Consider the following 14,984-nt stretch of genomic DNA (forward strand, 5'->3'; position numbering starts at 1 on the left):
GAATAAAGGCAATGAGTTTTTTCTTTTTAATAGAGGCAGCGGGTTTTTCTTTTTTGAATAGAGGCAAGGGTTTTTCATTTTTAAATAGGAGCTTTTTCTATTGAGTGGAGATTTGGTACTTTTATTATTGAGAGTTGAGAGGCAAGGAATTTAATTATGATTCATATATGTTTCTTGTTACATAATCTTTCGAGATTTGATTTGATTTTTTTTTTTTTTCAAATAAAATGAAAGATTGATGTGTTCTATGGACCCTCAAATACTTCCATGCCTCCATATAATAATGACCATATCTTTTAATATTAGACAATAATCAATTGCAACATGGAGTAGTGGAAGCCTTTGAGGGTCACTAAAAACATGCTCCGATTCATATATTGTTACATTATTCAAGATGGCATGCATAATGATGTGTGATGTGTTCTCCAAAAAACTCAACAAAGACTTTTAACATGTCAAAATTCATTTCAGCCCAAATCCAAAGTTTAAGTTACTATTTACTAATATTTAAAACTAAAAATTATTCAGGTTTGGTACTTTTATTATTAAGAGTTGAGAGGCAAAGGATTTAATTATAATTCTTATAATTTTTTTAGTACATAATCTTTTTAGATTTGATTTTATTTTTGTTTTAAATAAAATGAAAAATTTTGATGTGTCAACAAACACATTTAACATATCATAAATACAAATTCGAATACCTCGTATCAAAATAAAGAAGTTAAGCCGATTGAACTATATTTTTTTTTTTTAGAAAAGTACTTCTAATTGTTTTATAAAAAGTTTGAGAGTCACGCTCTTTCATTGTTCAACTAAAGCTTCGCCCTGGTGACAAGTAGGGTATACAAATTTAATCTGATTTAAATTAAACCGTTCTTCTAATTTAATCTAAATCGAAAATCGATTAAAATTGCATTAATTTGGATTTGATTGGATTCTATTTTTTACAAACTGCTAGATCGGATTGAATTTTGGATCTACTTTTCATTACCGATCCAATTCAATCCAAATCGCACAATGTGCTATAATATTATTATTTTATTATTATATTTACAATTATACTTATAACATGTTCAATTTGTTATATATTTTTATATTATTCATGTATTATTATTATTATTTAATAAATATTTTATGTTCAAAATATTATTTATTTATTTATTTTAACTAACCTATAATTTTATTTCTATTGTTATGTTATCATTGGCTTTTTAAGATATTGTTGAAACTTGTTATGTCATTGTTGATTATTTAAAATTTGATGTTGAGACTTGTTATATATATATATATTTAATTTTTTTAATTTACAAAACTACAACTCCAATTCAATCCAAAACTGCTTGAAATTAGATTAGATCGAATCGAATTTTTTTAAAAATTTATCCAATTCAAACCGCACCGCAAGTAAAATTAGTGTTCGAATCGGATGAGTTTTTGACTCAAAACCGATTCAAAGCACACCACAAACACCCTACTGACAAGGGAGTGGAGTAGGAGTTTCAAATTTTAAATTTTAATAAAAGTCTAACTATCATCTAAAGGAAGATTCTATGATGTTTACCCAAAAAATCAACATAATATACTGTCCTTATGTGTCAATTGTTGAGGATTATTGGAGGCTATTTTTTTAAATAAAAAAAAGAGCTATATTATGTTAATTTTTTGGATAAGCACAATAGAATCTTCCTCATCTAAATTGTATTGGCCAAGAAGCATCTTAGTTTAAATTTAAAATTTAAATACCTATTGTGAGTATATAAATAAGAGGAGACAAAAAAGGAGAATTCATCATTTCAAGTTTATTTCTTAAAACGCTAACAAAAGTCACACCTGATTTTAAAATGCGGACAAAAATAACTTTTATTTTTAATAACGATAAAAATGGACTTTTTTATCTGTCTATCACTTTTTCTAGAACTAGTCATTAAAGTACTATTATTTTCAAATATTTTACCCAATTGTTATTTTTTTGCTACAGTAGTAATTTTTTTTTTTTTTGCGTTACTGATTTGGAGGCACTAAATCGGTTGACAAATTCAAGATGAAAATGTTAAAATGAATGACACACACAATAAGAAAAACCTATGAAGCACAGACACGGACACGGACACAAGACACGACACGACACGCGACACAGCGACACGCAAATTTTAAAAAGTTGTCAGACACGGGGACACGCATATACTAATAATATAATATATTTAAATAGAGATATGTCTTAATAGAGATATTTTCAAAAACAACCATATGATATGCATTTTTTCTAAAGTGTATAGGTATTCAAAAGATAAAATTCTAAACTCCTATGTCTTAATAGAGATAGTAAGAATTTTGTACATCACATGTACACAAAAAAAAAAGTTATCTAAAGTCATTCTTTCTCCATCATATATGGTTGATATCTTCATCATTAGAAAAAGTCACTCTTTCCAACTCCGGTTCATCAAGAGAAAGGTGAGCAACTTCAAGAACACCATTTTCTTCATCAATTGGTGAAAAAGCATCTCCAGCAATATCCCACATCATAGTTTCTCCTTTATTATATTGTGGAGTTTTTCTTGAAAGAAGACGAAGATTAGTGTGGACAAATACTAAATTTTCTGTACGTTTAGGCTTCAACTTGTTTCTTTTTAGGGAATGGATAAAAGAATATGTGCTCCAATTCCTTTCACAACAAGAAGATGAAGATGGTTGCCCTAGTAGCCTAAGAGCAATTGGTTGAAAAAATTTTGCTTTACTACCATGAATTAGCCACCAAGACTTTGCATCAACTATGGCTCTATCATTCAAAGAGTCATAATCATCAAAGACACCTCTACCATCAGAAAAGCTTGCAAATTCAATGTTTACCTTTCTCCTCTCTTCTTCGTTAGGAAAATACCTCTTCAAGCATTTAACTCTCTCATTAGTGATCTCAATATCTTGATGAGGAGAAACTCGTGTAAGATCTTCTCTCAACCATTGGTGGCTATAATACCTATATAATTAGTGTTTAAGCATAAATTAATAATGATTCAATTATCTTCACTTATAAATAAAAGTTATAAACAATAAATGTAAAAAGTTACCTTGGATTCAATGAATGTGCTAAACAATGAAGAGGTGTGCTACTTTTTGTCCATCTTTGAACTAATATTGAGTGCACAACATCGTAGAAGGACGATGACTCTTGTTCATCTTTTCTTTCATAGAGATATATAGCACTTTTTACTTTCTTGATCATTGAATCCCACATCTCATGGACCAAATGAAGAGTAGGTACATCTGTGTCTGTACTTCTTAAAACATCATAAATAGGATTTGTGAAAGTAAGAATATAATCAATTTTTTGCCACCAATTTTCACTCAAAATCTTTTCTGTAACAACCTCAGCTCTGCCAATATTATCTTCCTTGTATGAAGACCACTTCTCAGTTATAACCATTTCTTTGAGGCCTTGCTTTAACAACCTAAATCTTTTGGGCATCACAATAGTAGAAGCAAATCGAGTAGGAGCAACATTAAGCAACTTCAATGTATTAAATTCATTGAAAATAGATAACCTCATATGATGATTAACAATAAAATTTTTTATAAAAGAAGCATCCTCAGCAATTTGAGTAATCCATGAGCATTCTTGATAGACAAAATTATTCTTCTCTGTATTCTTAGCTGCACAAATGTCCTTTAAAGCAAGGTTGAGAGTATGAATAACACAAGGAGTCTAAAAAACAGATGGAAATTCAGCTTCAATCAATAAACCAGCCGCTTTACAAACCGGCGCATTATCAGTCACAATCTGCACTACATTTGAGAGACCGACTTCTCTTATCACATCTCTTATTTGCTTTGCAACATAATCCTTGTCTTTGATCTCATCTGAACAATCTACAACTTTCAAAAACATAGGCCCACTTTCAGTTACAGCCATAAAATTAAGAAGAGGCCTCCTTTGGGATCACTCCATCCATCACTTACAATGCTCACTCTCTTTCCACTCCATGAATTTTTAGTAGGTTCTAACATTCTCTCCACATGTTGCTTCTCTTTCTCAAGCAAAGTTGTCCTCAATTTATTATATCCAGGAGGAATATAACCATCAATATAATTATTGGCAGCATAAGAAAAAGCTTTGACAAAATATGGATTTTTTGCTAGATGAAAAGGCAATCCAGATGAAAAAAATATTCTAGCAATATGTAAATCTAGAGTCTCCCTTGCATTCACATTAAAAGCTTTCTCTAAAGGTCCAGTGGCTCTTCTTTTTCTTGAATCAAGTTCACTTGCATTAGATAAGGGTGGAAGAGGAATTAACTTAGCCTTTTTACTTTCATGCAACAATGTACTTTCACTATCAAGTTTCTTAAGTTCTTCAAGCTTTGTTGATGTAACTTTTGCACAAAATCTAATTCCTTTTCCTGAAATCTTCAATAAATGTGCTCTTACTCTAGTATAAGAACCACTGAATAAAACCTTGCAAAATTTACATTAAAATTCAAGATTTTCGCCCCCTTCAATTTTATCTTTCTTTGTTACAAATTTCCATAAAGGCTTATTAACACTTTCTTTAAAATTGTTTTGAACACTCTCTGAACTCATCTCTCACAATCCTACAATAATTTAAGAACCAAAATTATTTTTTTACAATTCAATTTGTTGAACAAAATAGAACCAAAAAAAGCATAGAAAAAAAACAAAACCAAAAGAAATTATTATATAATAGTAACTAGACTTGTTCAAAAAAACCAAAATCTGGCCTCAAAAGTCAGTAAGTCACTTAGTCCCTTTTATCACAAATAACACCTAAAACATTTCTCTTTTTCATACACGAAGTTTGAACTCTATAACTTAGATATCTCTATTTCTTTAATATTTATTATATTAGACCCAAAATACTCAATCCATTTAACTTGCGGTATGGTCTGAGTTTGTGATTGTGTCTTCCTTACCAATGCAGTAATGCACACTCCATACATTGTGTTATTTCCACCACACAAAATCTTGAGTGCATCTAAATCTTGTAGTCACAAATCTCGCTTTATTTCAATTTTTTTAATCACTTGATACAGGAATAATTGCCAATGCACACACTGTACTTTGTGATATTTCACTTATATGTAATGCCGGGGAAATAACGAAGGTCAATTTTCACATGATGACTTGATGAGTTATAATACAGACAAAAATATTAGACAATTTAATTCCAGAAGCACAAAACAAAATAAAACCAAACCAAGGAGATGCACAGAACAAAATAGAAATCCAAAATCAGATGGAAGCACAAAACTGACAAAACAAATCGGAATCAAAGAGAAGCACAGAGGGCAGAACAAAATAGAAATACAGAACTAGAAATTAATTGATGAAAGAATAAACATTCTCCCTTACTTGAAATAGAGGATGCAGAAGAGCACGACAGAAGAGCACAAGAGCAGGGCAACGGTCACGGTAGAAGTGGCGACCGGGGAGGTGTCGATCACGGCAGCAAGAACTGGAGCAACGACGACAACAAGTGGTGGCTGGAGAAGCAGTAAACGACAGCAAACAGCGATGACAAGCACCGCAGAAGAAGTGGCAGTAGTGAAGAGGAGATGCTGAGATTAAGAGTAAGTGGGTGTGGAGAGGGACGATGAACATCCACGGCGGTGACAACCGGAGGTGGCGGGGATGACTGGAGGTAGCGATAGACTGGCGGTGAGGAGAGGGTGAGTGGGTGTGGAGGAGCCACTAAGCCAGAAATGGCTTTGGGGGTGGAGGTGGAAAGTTAGGTTTCTAAGTTCTAACTTTTGTCAAAGTGAAACGGTAAGGTAAAATTGAGGAGAGCTTTTGAAAATGAAAGTGGAAGTGTCCGGGCCGTGTCCAACCCGTGTCCAGTTGGTTTTTTTGTTTTTTTGGACAGGACACGTTTGGACACGGGAGACACGCGTGTCAGACGAGTGTCTCCGTGCGTCATGTCCGAAATGTGTCCGACACACCGACACGGCAATTAAACAAAGTGTTCGTACTTCATAGAGAAAAACTCATAAATCATTGGTGCCTCCAATGAAGAAGACGCTAGCAGGAAAGACACTGCATTTGAAAAAGGCACACACCGCATTGGCACATCCATGTGACGTGTAAATAATTTTTTTTAAATTAATATAAAAATTAATATTAAGCATGTAAATTTAATGAATACTAACTATTTAAATTAATAATATGTATATTAATATTAATAAATAATTGCTTATGAATATTTAAATTAATGTTAAATGTAAATATTCTCTTGTCTTTGTTGATCGAAAAATATTTTCGATTAAGGAAAGTTGGTTCGAAGAAATAAAGAAGGCGAAGATTTAAACAATTTTCGAAAAAGTGCATGTGCAGGCATTGGCTGGAGATATTCGATGCAGATTCGATTTTGAAACACATTATTGAATTGAACAAGTCTAATCAGTCAAGTATTCAAAAGAAGTAATCGAATGAGTTATTTCGAATAGTAGATCAAGTGGTTATGTAAGTGGAGAAGTTGAAGGCATTTACCACATGAGGAATTTAGATTGCATTTTGTATGCAATCAAGGAGAACTTTAATTCGAAAGGGCGGGAACGGTTACCAAGGAGTATGCAATCAAGATTGCATTTTGTAATTAATTGTCAGTTACAAAGGTAGATTATAAATACTAGAAAGTTTTAGGGAATAAGGGTTGGAACTTTAATTCAGAAAACACTCCAACACACTCACATCCCCTGCGAATTCCTGAGTCTGCGATCGAGTTTCTTTTCTCTAGGATTCCTTCCATGTTTTATCTTTTCAATTTATTTTTTCTGTAAACTTTACTTTTCAAGTAAATTTATCTTTCAAGCATTTCTTTAATTTTCCTTCTCCAATTTACATTTCAACACTTTTAAATTCTTTGTTAAAGCCCTTTGACCCAGTCGAAGGTACTTTATTGCTTTCTTTAAACTTTAACGCAACTTTTCAATTCCAGTGCATTTTCTTTTCGAAAACCCTTGTTTCTTTATTTCTTTTATTGTTTTACAAATTTTACCTTATCTTACATTTCAATATCCGTCTAATCGAAGACACTTTGATGCACTTTTAGAAAACTGGTACCTGCAAAGAGGAGTAGGTTTCGCTCCCAAATCATTAGATATCGAACCACCATCGATTTGCTAAAAATCGACAAAACAAATTGGCACGCCCGGTGGGACAGTTTTAAAATTGAAGTGTGTCAAAGAGTTTTTATATTATTCGATGTATGCGATTAAGAAGTGGGAAAATCATTCACATGGCTGATGAAGTGTCAAATATGAATGGTGGTTTCTCCACCAATGATAGCATACCAGTAATTGTGCAACAAGCAGACGTGACTTCACGTTCGGAAGGTGCAATTGGAAGTGAAAGTATAGCGGTTACTACCGCACAAACTGGGAATATTGGACGCAATATTCGTCCACATGGTATTGTACCACCGACCCAACCTCCATTAACTACTGGTTGGCCTCCTTATGGTCTTCCTCCTGGTTATGTTCCACCAGTGGGTAATTTTGTTCCTCCCGTTTGATTTGGGAGTGTAAATGGAGGAAATAATTCTCAAAATCCACAACAACATTCCGAGTACTCTCGTGATTATAACGTAGGCTCTACTTCGAATGCTGCTAATTTGATGGTAGTATATCGACAGCAAGTAGAGGAAAATCATCATGACTTGGTCAATTTACTGACTCAATAGATGACCACAATTCTGAATCCAATGATGGCCGATCACGAATTGAAATTCGAACGTCTTGCTAGACAAGTCGAACGAATTGCTCGAATCGTAGATTATGAGGAAGGTGGAAGGCATGATGCCAGGGGAAATAATGAAGAATTTAAAAATATTTTCCAAAATGAAAACAATATTTTTAATAGAGAAAATTCTCATGTAATTCCTCGAGGCCAAAACGCTGATGAATTTCTAGCCAGATTACGTGTTAATCATGGCAGTGAATGTTATCAAGTCACTAGAATTGTGGAAGAAGTGCTCAATAATGTCGGTTTGATGAATCAACCTCACTTTGTGTCTGCTTTTCCTCAAGTTATCCAAATGGCCGAAGTGCCAAGAGGGGTAAAAAATATAAAAATAGTCACAAAGTTTGCAAGGAAAGTTGGAGAGTCGACTACTGAACTTGTCGCTCGATATTTGGTTGAGATTGGAAATTTAGCCAATGATGAGAATTTAAAAATGAAGTTTTTTCCTTCTTCGTTAACGAAGAATGCGTTTACTTGGTTTTTGAATCTCATACCAAAATTCGATAATGACATGGAATCAGTTGAAAACTACTTTTCATGCTCAGCTTTATCGAGGGGAAATGAATGTGGCAATTACTGATCTGGTTACTTTGAAACGCGAAGATGGTGAAACCATTGATGATTATATGATACGTTTCAAAAATGCTAGAAGTAGATGCTATGTTTCGTTACCTGAGAATGAAATTGTGAAAATAGAAATTATGGGGCTAGGTTTCTATATGCGCCGAAAGTTGCTTAATGTACATATCCCCGATTTGGCTCATATGGCCGAAAAAGTCCGTCAGACCGAGCTCATGAAAAAGGAGAAAGAGAAATATAGGAGTGAGCAATGATCAAAGAGTAAACCTTTTACTCGAAAAGAAAAAGTTGCTTATGTGACTATGGAGTCCTCAGAAAAGGAACTTGATTTCAAAACAGAGGTCGATTTGGCTGAACTTAAGAAGGGCCCTCCATATATCTGTTCCTTACTTAAAAAGCTTCCTAGTAATGAAAAGTCGAATGATTCAAAACTAAAAAGTGGAAAGAAATACAGTTTTGATATTTCAAAATCTGATCAGATTTTCGATGTGTTGCTTAAAGATAAACAGTTAATTCTGCCTGAGGGTAGAACTTTACTTTCAGTGAAGGATTTGAAAGGAAAACCTTATTGTGAATTTCACCAAGTAACAAGTTATTCGACTAATAGTTGTGTTCGTTTCAGGGACTTAATTCAGGAAGCAATAATGGAGGGACGGTTGAAATTCGACGATGGAAAGAAGGAAATGAAGGTTGATATCGATCCCTTCGATGTTGATGCCATCTTTGTTGAGCCATGTTTCGGAGTAAACATGGTTGGCATGTCCTATGACTTTGACGTGGCTCTTGATGATTATGATTCACAAGTTAGATCGGTGTATCCCCGAGCGGAAGATGGTTTATTGGACTTTTTAGTTCAGCAAAAGATTAAAGATCGGGACGTATCTCTGTGTCCAAGGTGTAATGTTATTTTTCATGCCGAAGCAGCGGCAATTTTTGAAAAGGAGAGAATGAAGAAAGAATTAGCTCACAGAGAAGAGTAGGCGCATCAGAGATAGCCGATTCGGCGCATAGAGGGTCAGAGTTCCAAGGCTCCTCAACAAAGTGTGACTACACCCTTAAGCCGATCTTAGGCTATGGGTGTCCAGTGGATTCGGAACTGTCAGGAGTTCCAGAAGCAGGATGCTCTATATCGACGCAACCCACAGTGGGGTCATCAGGGACCTCCTCAAAATCGATATCCCTACTATCGTGGTTGAGCCAGAGGGTATCCGAGAGGCAGAGGAGGTAGGAGAAACTTCAATCAAAATAAAAAGCCTTAGGTGGAAGTAAGCAAGGGGGCAACCCATTCTGTGCATTCCCAAATTATCTTTCCTTCTGATGGAGAGACTTGTCCAAAGGGAATTCCATCTCCTGCAAAAATGGAAAAAGGCAAAGCAGTAGCTCAATCCTCAGGGGTCGATAAAAACAAAAAAATTGATGTCGATGAAGAATATTTCGAAGAAGGGGATGATGACATGATCGGAACGATTTCAATCATTCCGACCGAGTATCTGGGAGAATATGAAGGTGACCCAGATGAAGATTATGATATGAATGATGATGAAGCTTTTTCTTTCATCCGAATTGAAGATGAGCCGGGGTATTTTCTTTGACCTACTGAAAAACAAATGTCTCATCTCCGTCCGCTTCATATAACCACCACTTTGAGTGGAATCAAGGTAAACAAAGTCTTGATCGATGGTGGGCCAGTAATAAGTCTTTTGCCTAAAAGGATGTTAATGAAGGTGGGGAAACATCCTGATGATTTGGTTCCCACAAATATTGTTGTGACGGACTTTAGTGGGGCTTTGTCTCCGGCAAAAGGACTGGTCACTTTGATTGTAAAGGTTGGCTCATCTGAGCGAAACACAGTGTTTGTGGTGGTTCCATCAAATGCAAGTTATAATGCTTTGCTGGGGCGAGACTGGATCCATGGTGTGGGAGCCGTACCTTCTACTGTACACCAAAGTGTTCTTCTTTGGATGAAGGATGGCAAGCCTGAAGTCATTAAGGTAGATTCGAACCTCTATGTCGAATAGCTGCATATTGATTTCAGGATGTATAATCCTAAGTTGAAGCCTTTGAATGTTGATAGGACACTAAACTCTTATAATTGTGAAGGTTGCTATTTGTCCTCGGAAGGTTTATCTATGAAGCTGCGTTACCCAGAGTTGGATTTTACTCCAACTGGTTGGGATTGTCTCCCTTGAAGATCTTCAGGAGGGTTGCTCTATGGACCAGGTTGAGGAAGTTTTCGATTACTTGGTAACTCTGCATAATTATTTAAATAATTGTCTTTCTGTAGGAAATAAAGATGATTCTTCTGATGAGATAGAATCACTTAGGGTTCAAAGTTCTTTTAATGATAATTGTATCAACTCGATATCTTCAGTCGAGTTTAGTCATCGTTTACTTGTTCCTTATTTATGTAACGGAAGTGATGTTGTTGGCCGAACTGCTGGTTTAGTGGCAGAGGCGCATTGTATTGAAAATTGAAGTAATTTCAGTTTAATAAATGATCAAGTTCATCCTACTCCCAATGAGTCTATTGATTTTTCTTTTGATTGCATCTATGATCTCGAACCTTTGGGTTTCGAAAAATATTCAGTAAAAGATGATAATCATTTCAAAGGATTTGAATCTCAAGATCCCTTAAAAGAAATTAATCTGGGGACTCTTGATGATGTTCGAATTACATATATTTGTAAAGATCTTGTCGATCCTTTTCGAACTGAATTTTTCCATCTTTTACATGAGTTTAAAGATTGTTTTGCTTGGGATTATCATGAGATGCCTGGTCTCGATCGTTCTCTAGTAGAACATCAATTAGCATTGAAACTAAATGCTCGACCTGTGAAGCAAACCCCTCGTCGTTTTGTTCTAGAAATCAATCAAAAGATTAAAGAAGAGATAGAACGCTTGATTAAGGCGAAATTTATTCGAACCGCGAGATATGTGGAATGGGTTTCGAATATTGTTCCTGTGATAAAGAAGAATGGGAAGTTAAGAGTATGCATTATTTTTCGAGATTTGAATAATGCTACTCCGAAGGATGAATACTTTATGCCAATTGCAGATATATTGATTGATTCTGCAGCGGGAAACAAAATTTTAAGTTTTATGGACGGTTATTCAGGATCTAACTAAATCTTCATTGCGGAAGATGATGTGTTCAAAACTGCTTTTCGTTGTCTTGAGGCGATAGGCACTTATGAATAGGTAGTTATGCCCTTCGGTTTGAAAAATGCCGGTGCTACTTATCAACGAGCGATGAATGCTATATTCTATGAGTTTATAGTGAACTTTATGGAAGTATACATCGATGACGTCATGGTCAAGTCGATTTCGGTGACTCAACGTATTGATCACCTAAGAAAAGCATTTGTCACCATGAGGAAGAAAGGGTTAAAAATGAACCCTTTAAAATGTGCTTTTGGGGTATATGCTGGAAATTTTTTAGGTTTTGTTGTTCATAAAAAGGGGATTGCAATCGATAAAAATAAAGCAGATGCAATATTAGCATTGTCTGCACCTAAATCGAAAAAAGAGGTGCAATCTTTCTTAGGTAAGGTAAATTATCTCAGAAGGTTTATTTCGAATCTTTCTGATCGAACTCGAGTGTTTGCACCTTTAGTGAAACTAAAGAATGATTTACAGTTCGAATGGATGAATGAGCATCAATTAGCATTTGATTCAATTAAGACTTATTTGTCTAAGGCTCCGATTATGGAAAATGTTCGTCCACATGAGCCTTTAAAATTATACATTGCAGCATCTAAGAACACGATTGGGTGCATGTTAGCCCAAGATGATGAGAATGGGCATGAACGGGCAGTTTATTACCTTAGTCGAGTTTTAACTGATATCAAAACGAGGTATTCCCCGATAGAGAAATTATGTCTGTCTTTATACTATGCCTGTATGAAATTGAAATGTTATATGGTGGCTAAATCGGTGAAGGTTATAGCACAAACTGATCTCATTAAATATATGTTAAGTTTCCCAATGTTGCGAGGACGTTTAGGAAAATGGATGTTAGCCTTGACAGAGTTTGATTTGCAGTATGTCCCAGCCAAAGCTGTGAAAGAACAGGTCATTGTAGATTTTCTGGTAGATAATTCGAAAGATCTAAATGACCAGGAGGCAAATGTAATCGATGTTGAAGTCGATTATTGGAAGTTATATTTTGATGGATCGAAGCATAAAGATGGTGCAGGGGTTAGAATCCTTATTATTTCACCAGAAGGGATTCCATCAGAATTTCTATTTGAATTAAAATATCCTTGCTCGAATAATGTGGCAGAATACGAAACCTTGATTCTAGGTCTCGAAATATTAATTAGTAAAGGGGCTTTGGAAGTCCAGATATTGGGGGATTCCAGTTGGTTTTGAAGCAGTTATCAAAGGAGTTTAAATGCAATAATGAGAAGTTGTAAAAGTATTTAACAACTGGTTGGGAGTTGTTGACTTCCTTTCGAAAAGTTTCCTTGGTTCATATTTCAAGGATTCATAATGAAATTGCTAATGAATTAGCCCAAATTGCTTCGAGATATAGAATTAGTCCAGAAACTCTTAAAAAATTGGCTAGTGTCCATCAAATATTAGTGCCTGCAAATGAAAGAGAGGCTTTGTGCATAGATGAATGGGAAAATGATTATTGGAGGAAGCCCACTGTTAAGTATTTGAAAAATCCTAGCACCTCAGTTGAAAGAAAAATAAAATTATAGGAGATGAGTTTTGTCTTAATGTCCGATGAATTGTATAAAAAGGGAATCGATGGAAGTTTGTCGAGGTGTTTATTATCAGATGATCAAAGTATTGCTTTGGGTGAAGTCCATAATGGGATATGTGGTGCCCATCAAGCTGGAAAGAAAATGAAGTGGGTATTATATCGCAATCATGTGTATTGGCCATCTATGATAAAAAATTGTATCGATTATGCAAGGGCATGTCAAGAATGCCAGAAACATGGTTCGATACAGCAGATTCCAGCGTCTGAGTTGCATTCGATAATAAAACCATGGCCATTTATAGGTTGGGCTTTGGATCTGATTGGATTAATTCACCCTCCTTCATCGAAACAGCATAAATTTATCTTGGTAGCAATCGATTATTTTACAAAGTGAGTTGAAGCAGTTCCCCTAATAGAAGTTAGTCAAAATAAAATAATAGAATTCATTGAGGAACATATTATCCATCGATTTGGAATTCCTCAAACATTGAGCACTGATCAAGGAACTATGTTTACTGGTCAGCGAATTAAAAATTTTGCAGCCTCGAGGAATATCAATATGGTTACCTCAACTCCTTATTATGCGCAAGCTAATGGGCAAGTGGAGGCAGCGAATAAGATCTTGATAAGTTTGATCAAGAAGCATATCGGGAATAAACCCCGAATGTGGCATGAAACTTTAAGTCAAGTATTGTGGGCTTATCGAAATTCGCCAAGGGGGTCAACAAGTACTTCGCCCTATAAACTGGTTTATAGCCATGATGCAGTGCTACCAATAGAGATTAATTTGAATATTTTAATATTATCGAAATAGAATGAGTTACCAGTTGATGACTACTGAAATGCAATGTTTGATGAGTTGAATGAATTAAATTCAGAGCGAATCCTGGCACTTGAGAATATGATTCGACAGAAAGAAGGTGTTGCTCGAAGTTATAATCATCGAATAAGAGAAAATTATTTCAGTATAGGTGAATTAGTTTTAAAAGTCATTTTGCCAATGGAGAAGAGATCGAAATTTCTCAGCAAATGGTCCCATACTTGGAAGGGTCCTTTCCAAGTGATAGGATTGTATTCGGAAAATGCATATCGAATAAATGATATCGAATCGGAAAATGTAATTGATTCGATTAATGGGAAATATTTAAAGCAATATTTTTGTTTGCTGAATTAAATTTAGGATGCATAAGTCCGAATAAAAATAAACTATTACAAATACTAGAATCACTACTGAAGTCTAAGAGGAATAGGGTGTCAGGAGTCTTGCCAGGTCTGAGCGTAGCTTTGCCTTGTTGTTGTCTAGAGTTGAAATTGCCTCAACATGTTTGAACTTTTCAAATTGGATCTTGTCAAGTTGTTTCTTATATTCTTCATGCTTGGTCTCAATGGAAACAATTTCTTGAATGATTTGTTGCTGTTCTTGCTGGGCAGTGGTCAGAGGTACAGCTATTTCAGCTCGTCTCTCGCGTACTTTGGCAAGCTTTTCATTGATTTAGCCAACTCTGTTTCGAGCTTTATCTCTTCTTTGTCATAAAAGGCTTGAATAGAGATAGTGTGAGAAATTCTCAAATCGAACTCTTCACGAGAAGCTTTCTTCGGTTGAAGAGCAGAGGCACAATTATCTACTTCAGTTGTGATCTTAGCCTCTTCGTTCTCGATCTCTTGGAGTTTATTCTGGAAAGCTACACTGTTGTTGGCAAACTGTTTGAATTGTTGGATTATGGTAGAATACGGAGTAGAAGTCAGAAATTCAAAGGGAGAATTCAAAAGATCAGATAAAAGCTGGTTGAGAATGGCATCCTTGATCCATGCAGCAAGTGGATGATCCAAGAGCTTAAGAAGTGATCGAAACTGTTCTCGAGTATCAACATCCAATTCGAATAGAAGACTGGATGAAGATGGTCTAGGAAGTGTTGGTACAGGATCGGGTACTTCGTCCTCT

At 35.2% G+C, this 14,984-nt stretch overlaps 1 protein-coding gene across 1 annotated transcript; it reads right to left on the bottom strand.

Moving 5' to 3' along the window:
- LOC107619615 lies at positions 2,333–5,576 on the bottom strand. The gene is made up of 3 exons (XM_016321917.2): positions 5,368–5,576; positions 3,069–3,455; positions 2,333–2,977 (listed from the first exon to the last, which is right to left on the bottom strand). Exons 2-3 carry the CDS (start codon positions 3,422–3,424, stop codon positions 2,386–2,388), a joined length of 948 nt encoding a protein of 315 aa, XP_016177403.1. The 5' UTR covers positions 3,425–3,455; positions 5,368–5,576; the 3' UTR covers positions 2,333–2,385.

This window comes from Arachis ipaensis, chromosome B09, assembly GCF_000816755.2.
Source record: "Arachis ipaensis cultivar K30076 chromosome B09, Araip1.1, whole genome shotgun sequence".
NCBI lineage: Eukaryota > Viridiplantae > Streptophyta > Magnoliopsida > Fabales > Fabaceae > Arachis > Arachis ipaensis.

Coding starts and splice junctions, on each gene's coding strand:
- LOC107619615 (XM_016321917.2), bottom strand. CDS start 3,424: ATGGTTATAACTGAGAAGTGGTCTTCATACAAGGAAGATAATATTGGC. Junction 2,978..3,068: donor GCACATTCATTGAATCCAAG/GTAACTTTTTAC, acceptor CTAATTATATAG/GTATTATAGCCACCAATGGT.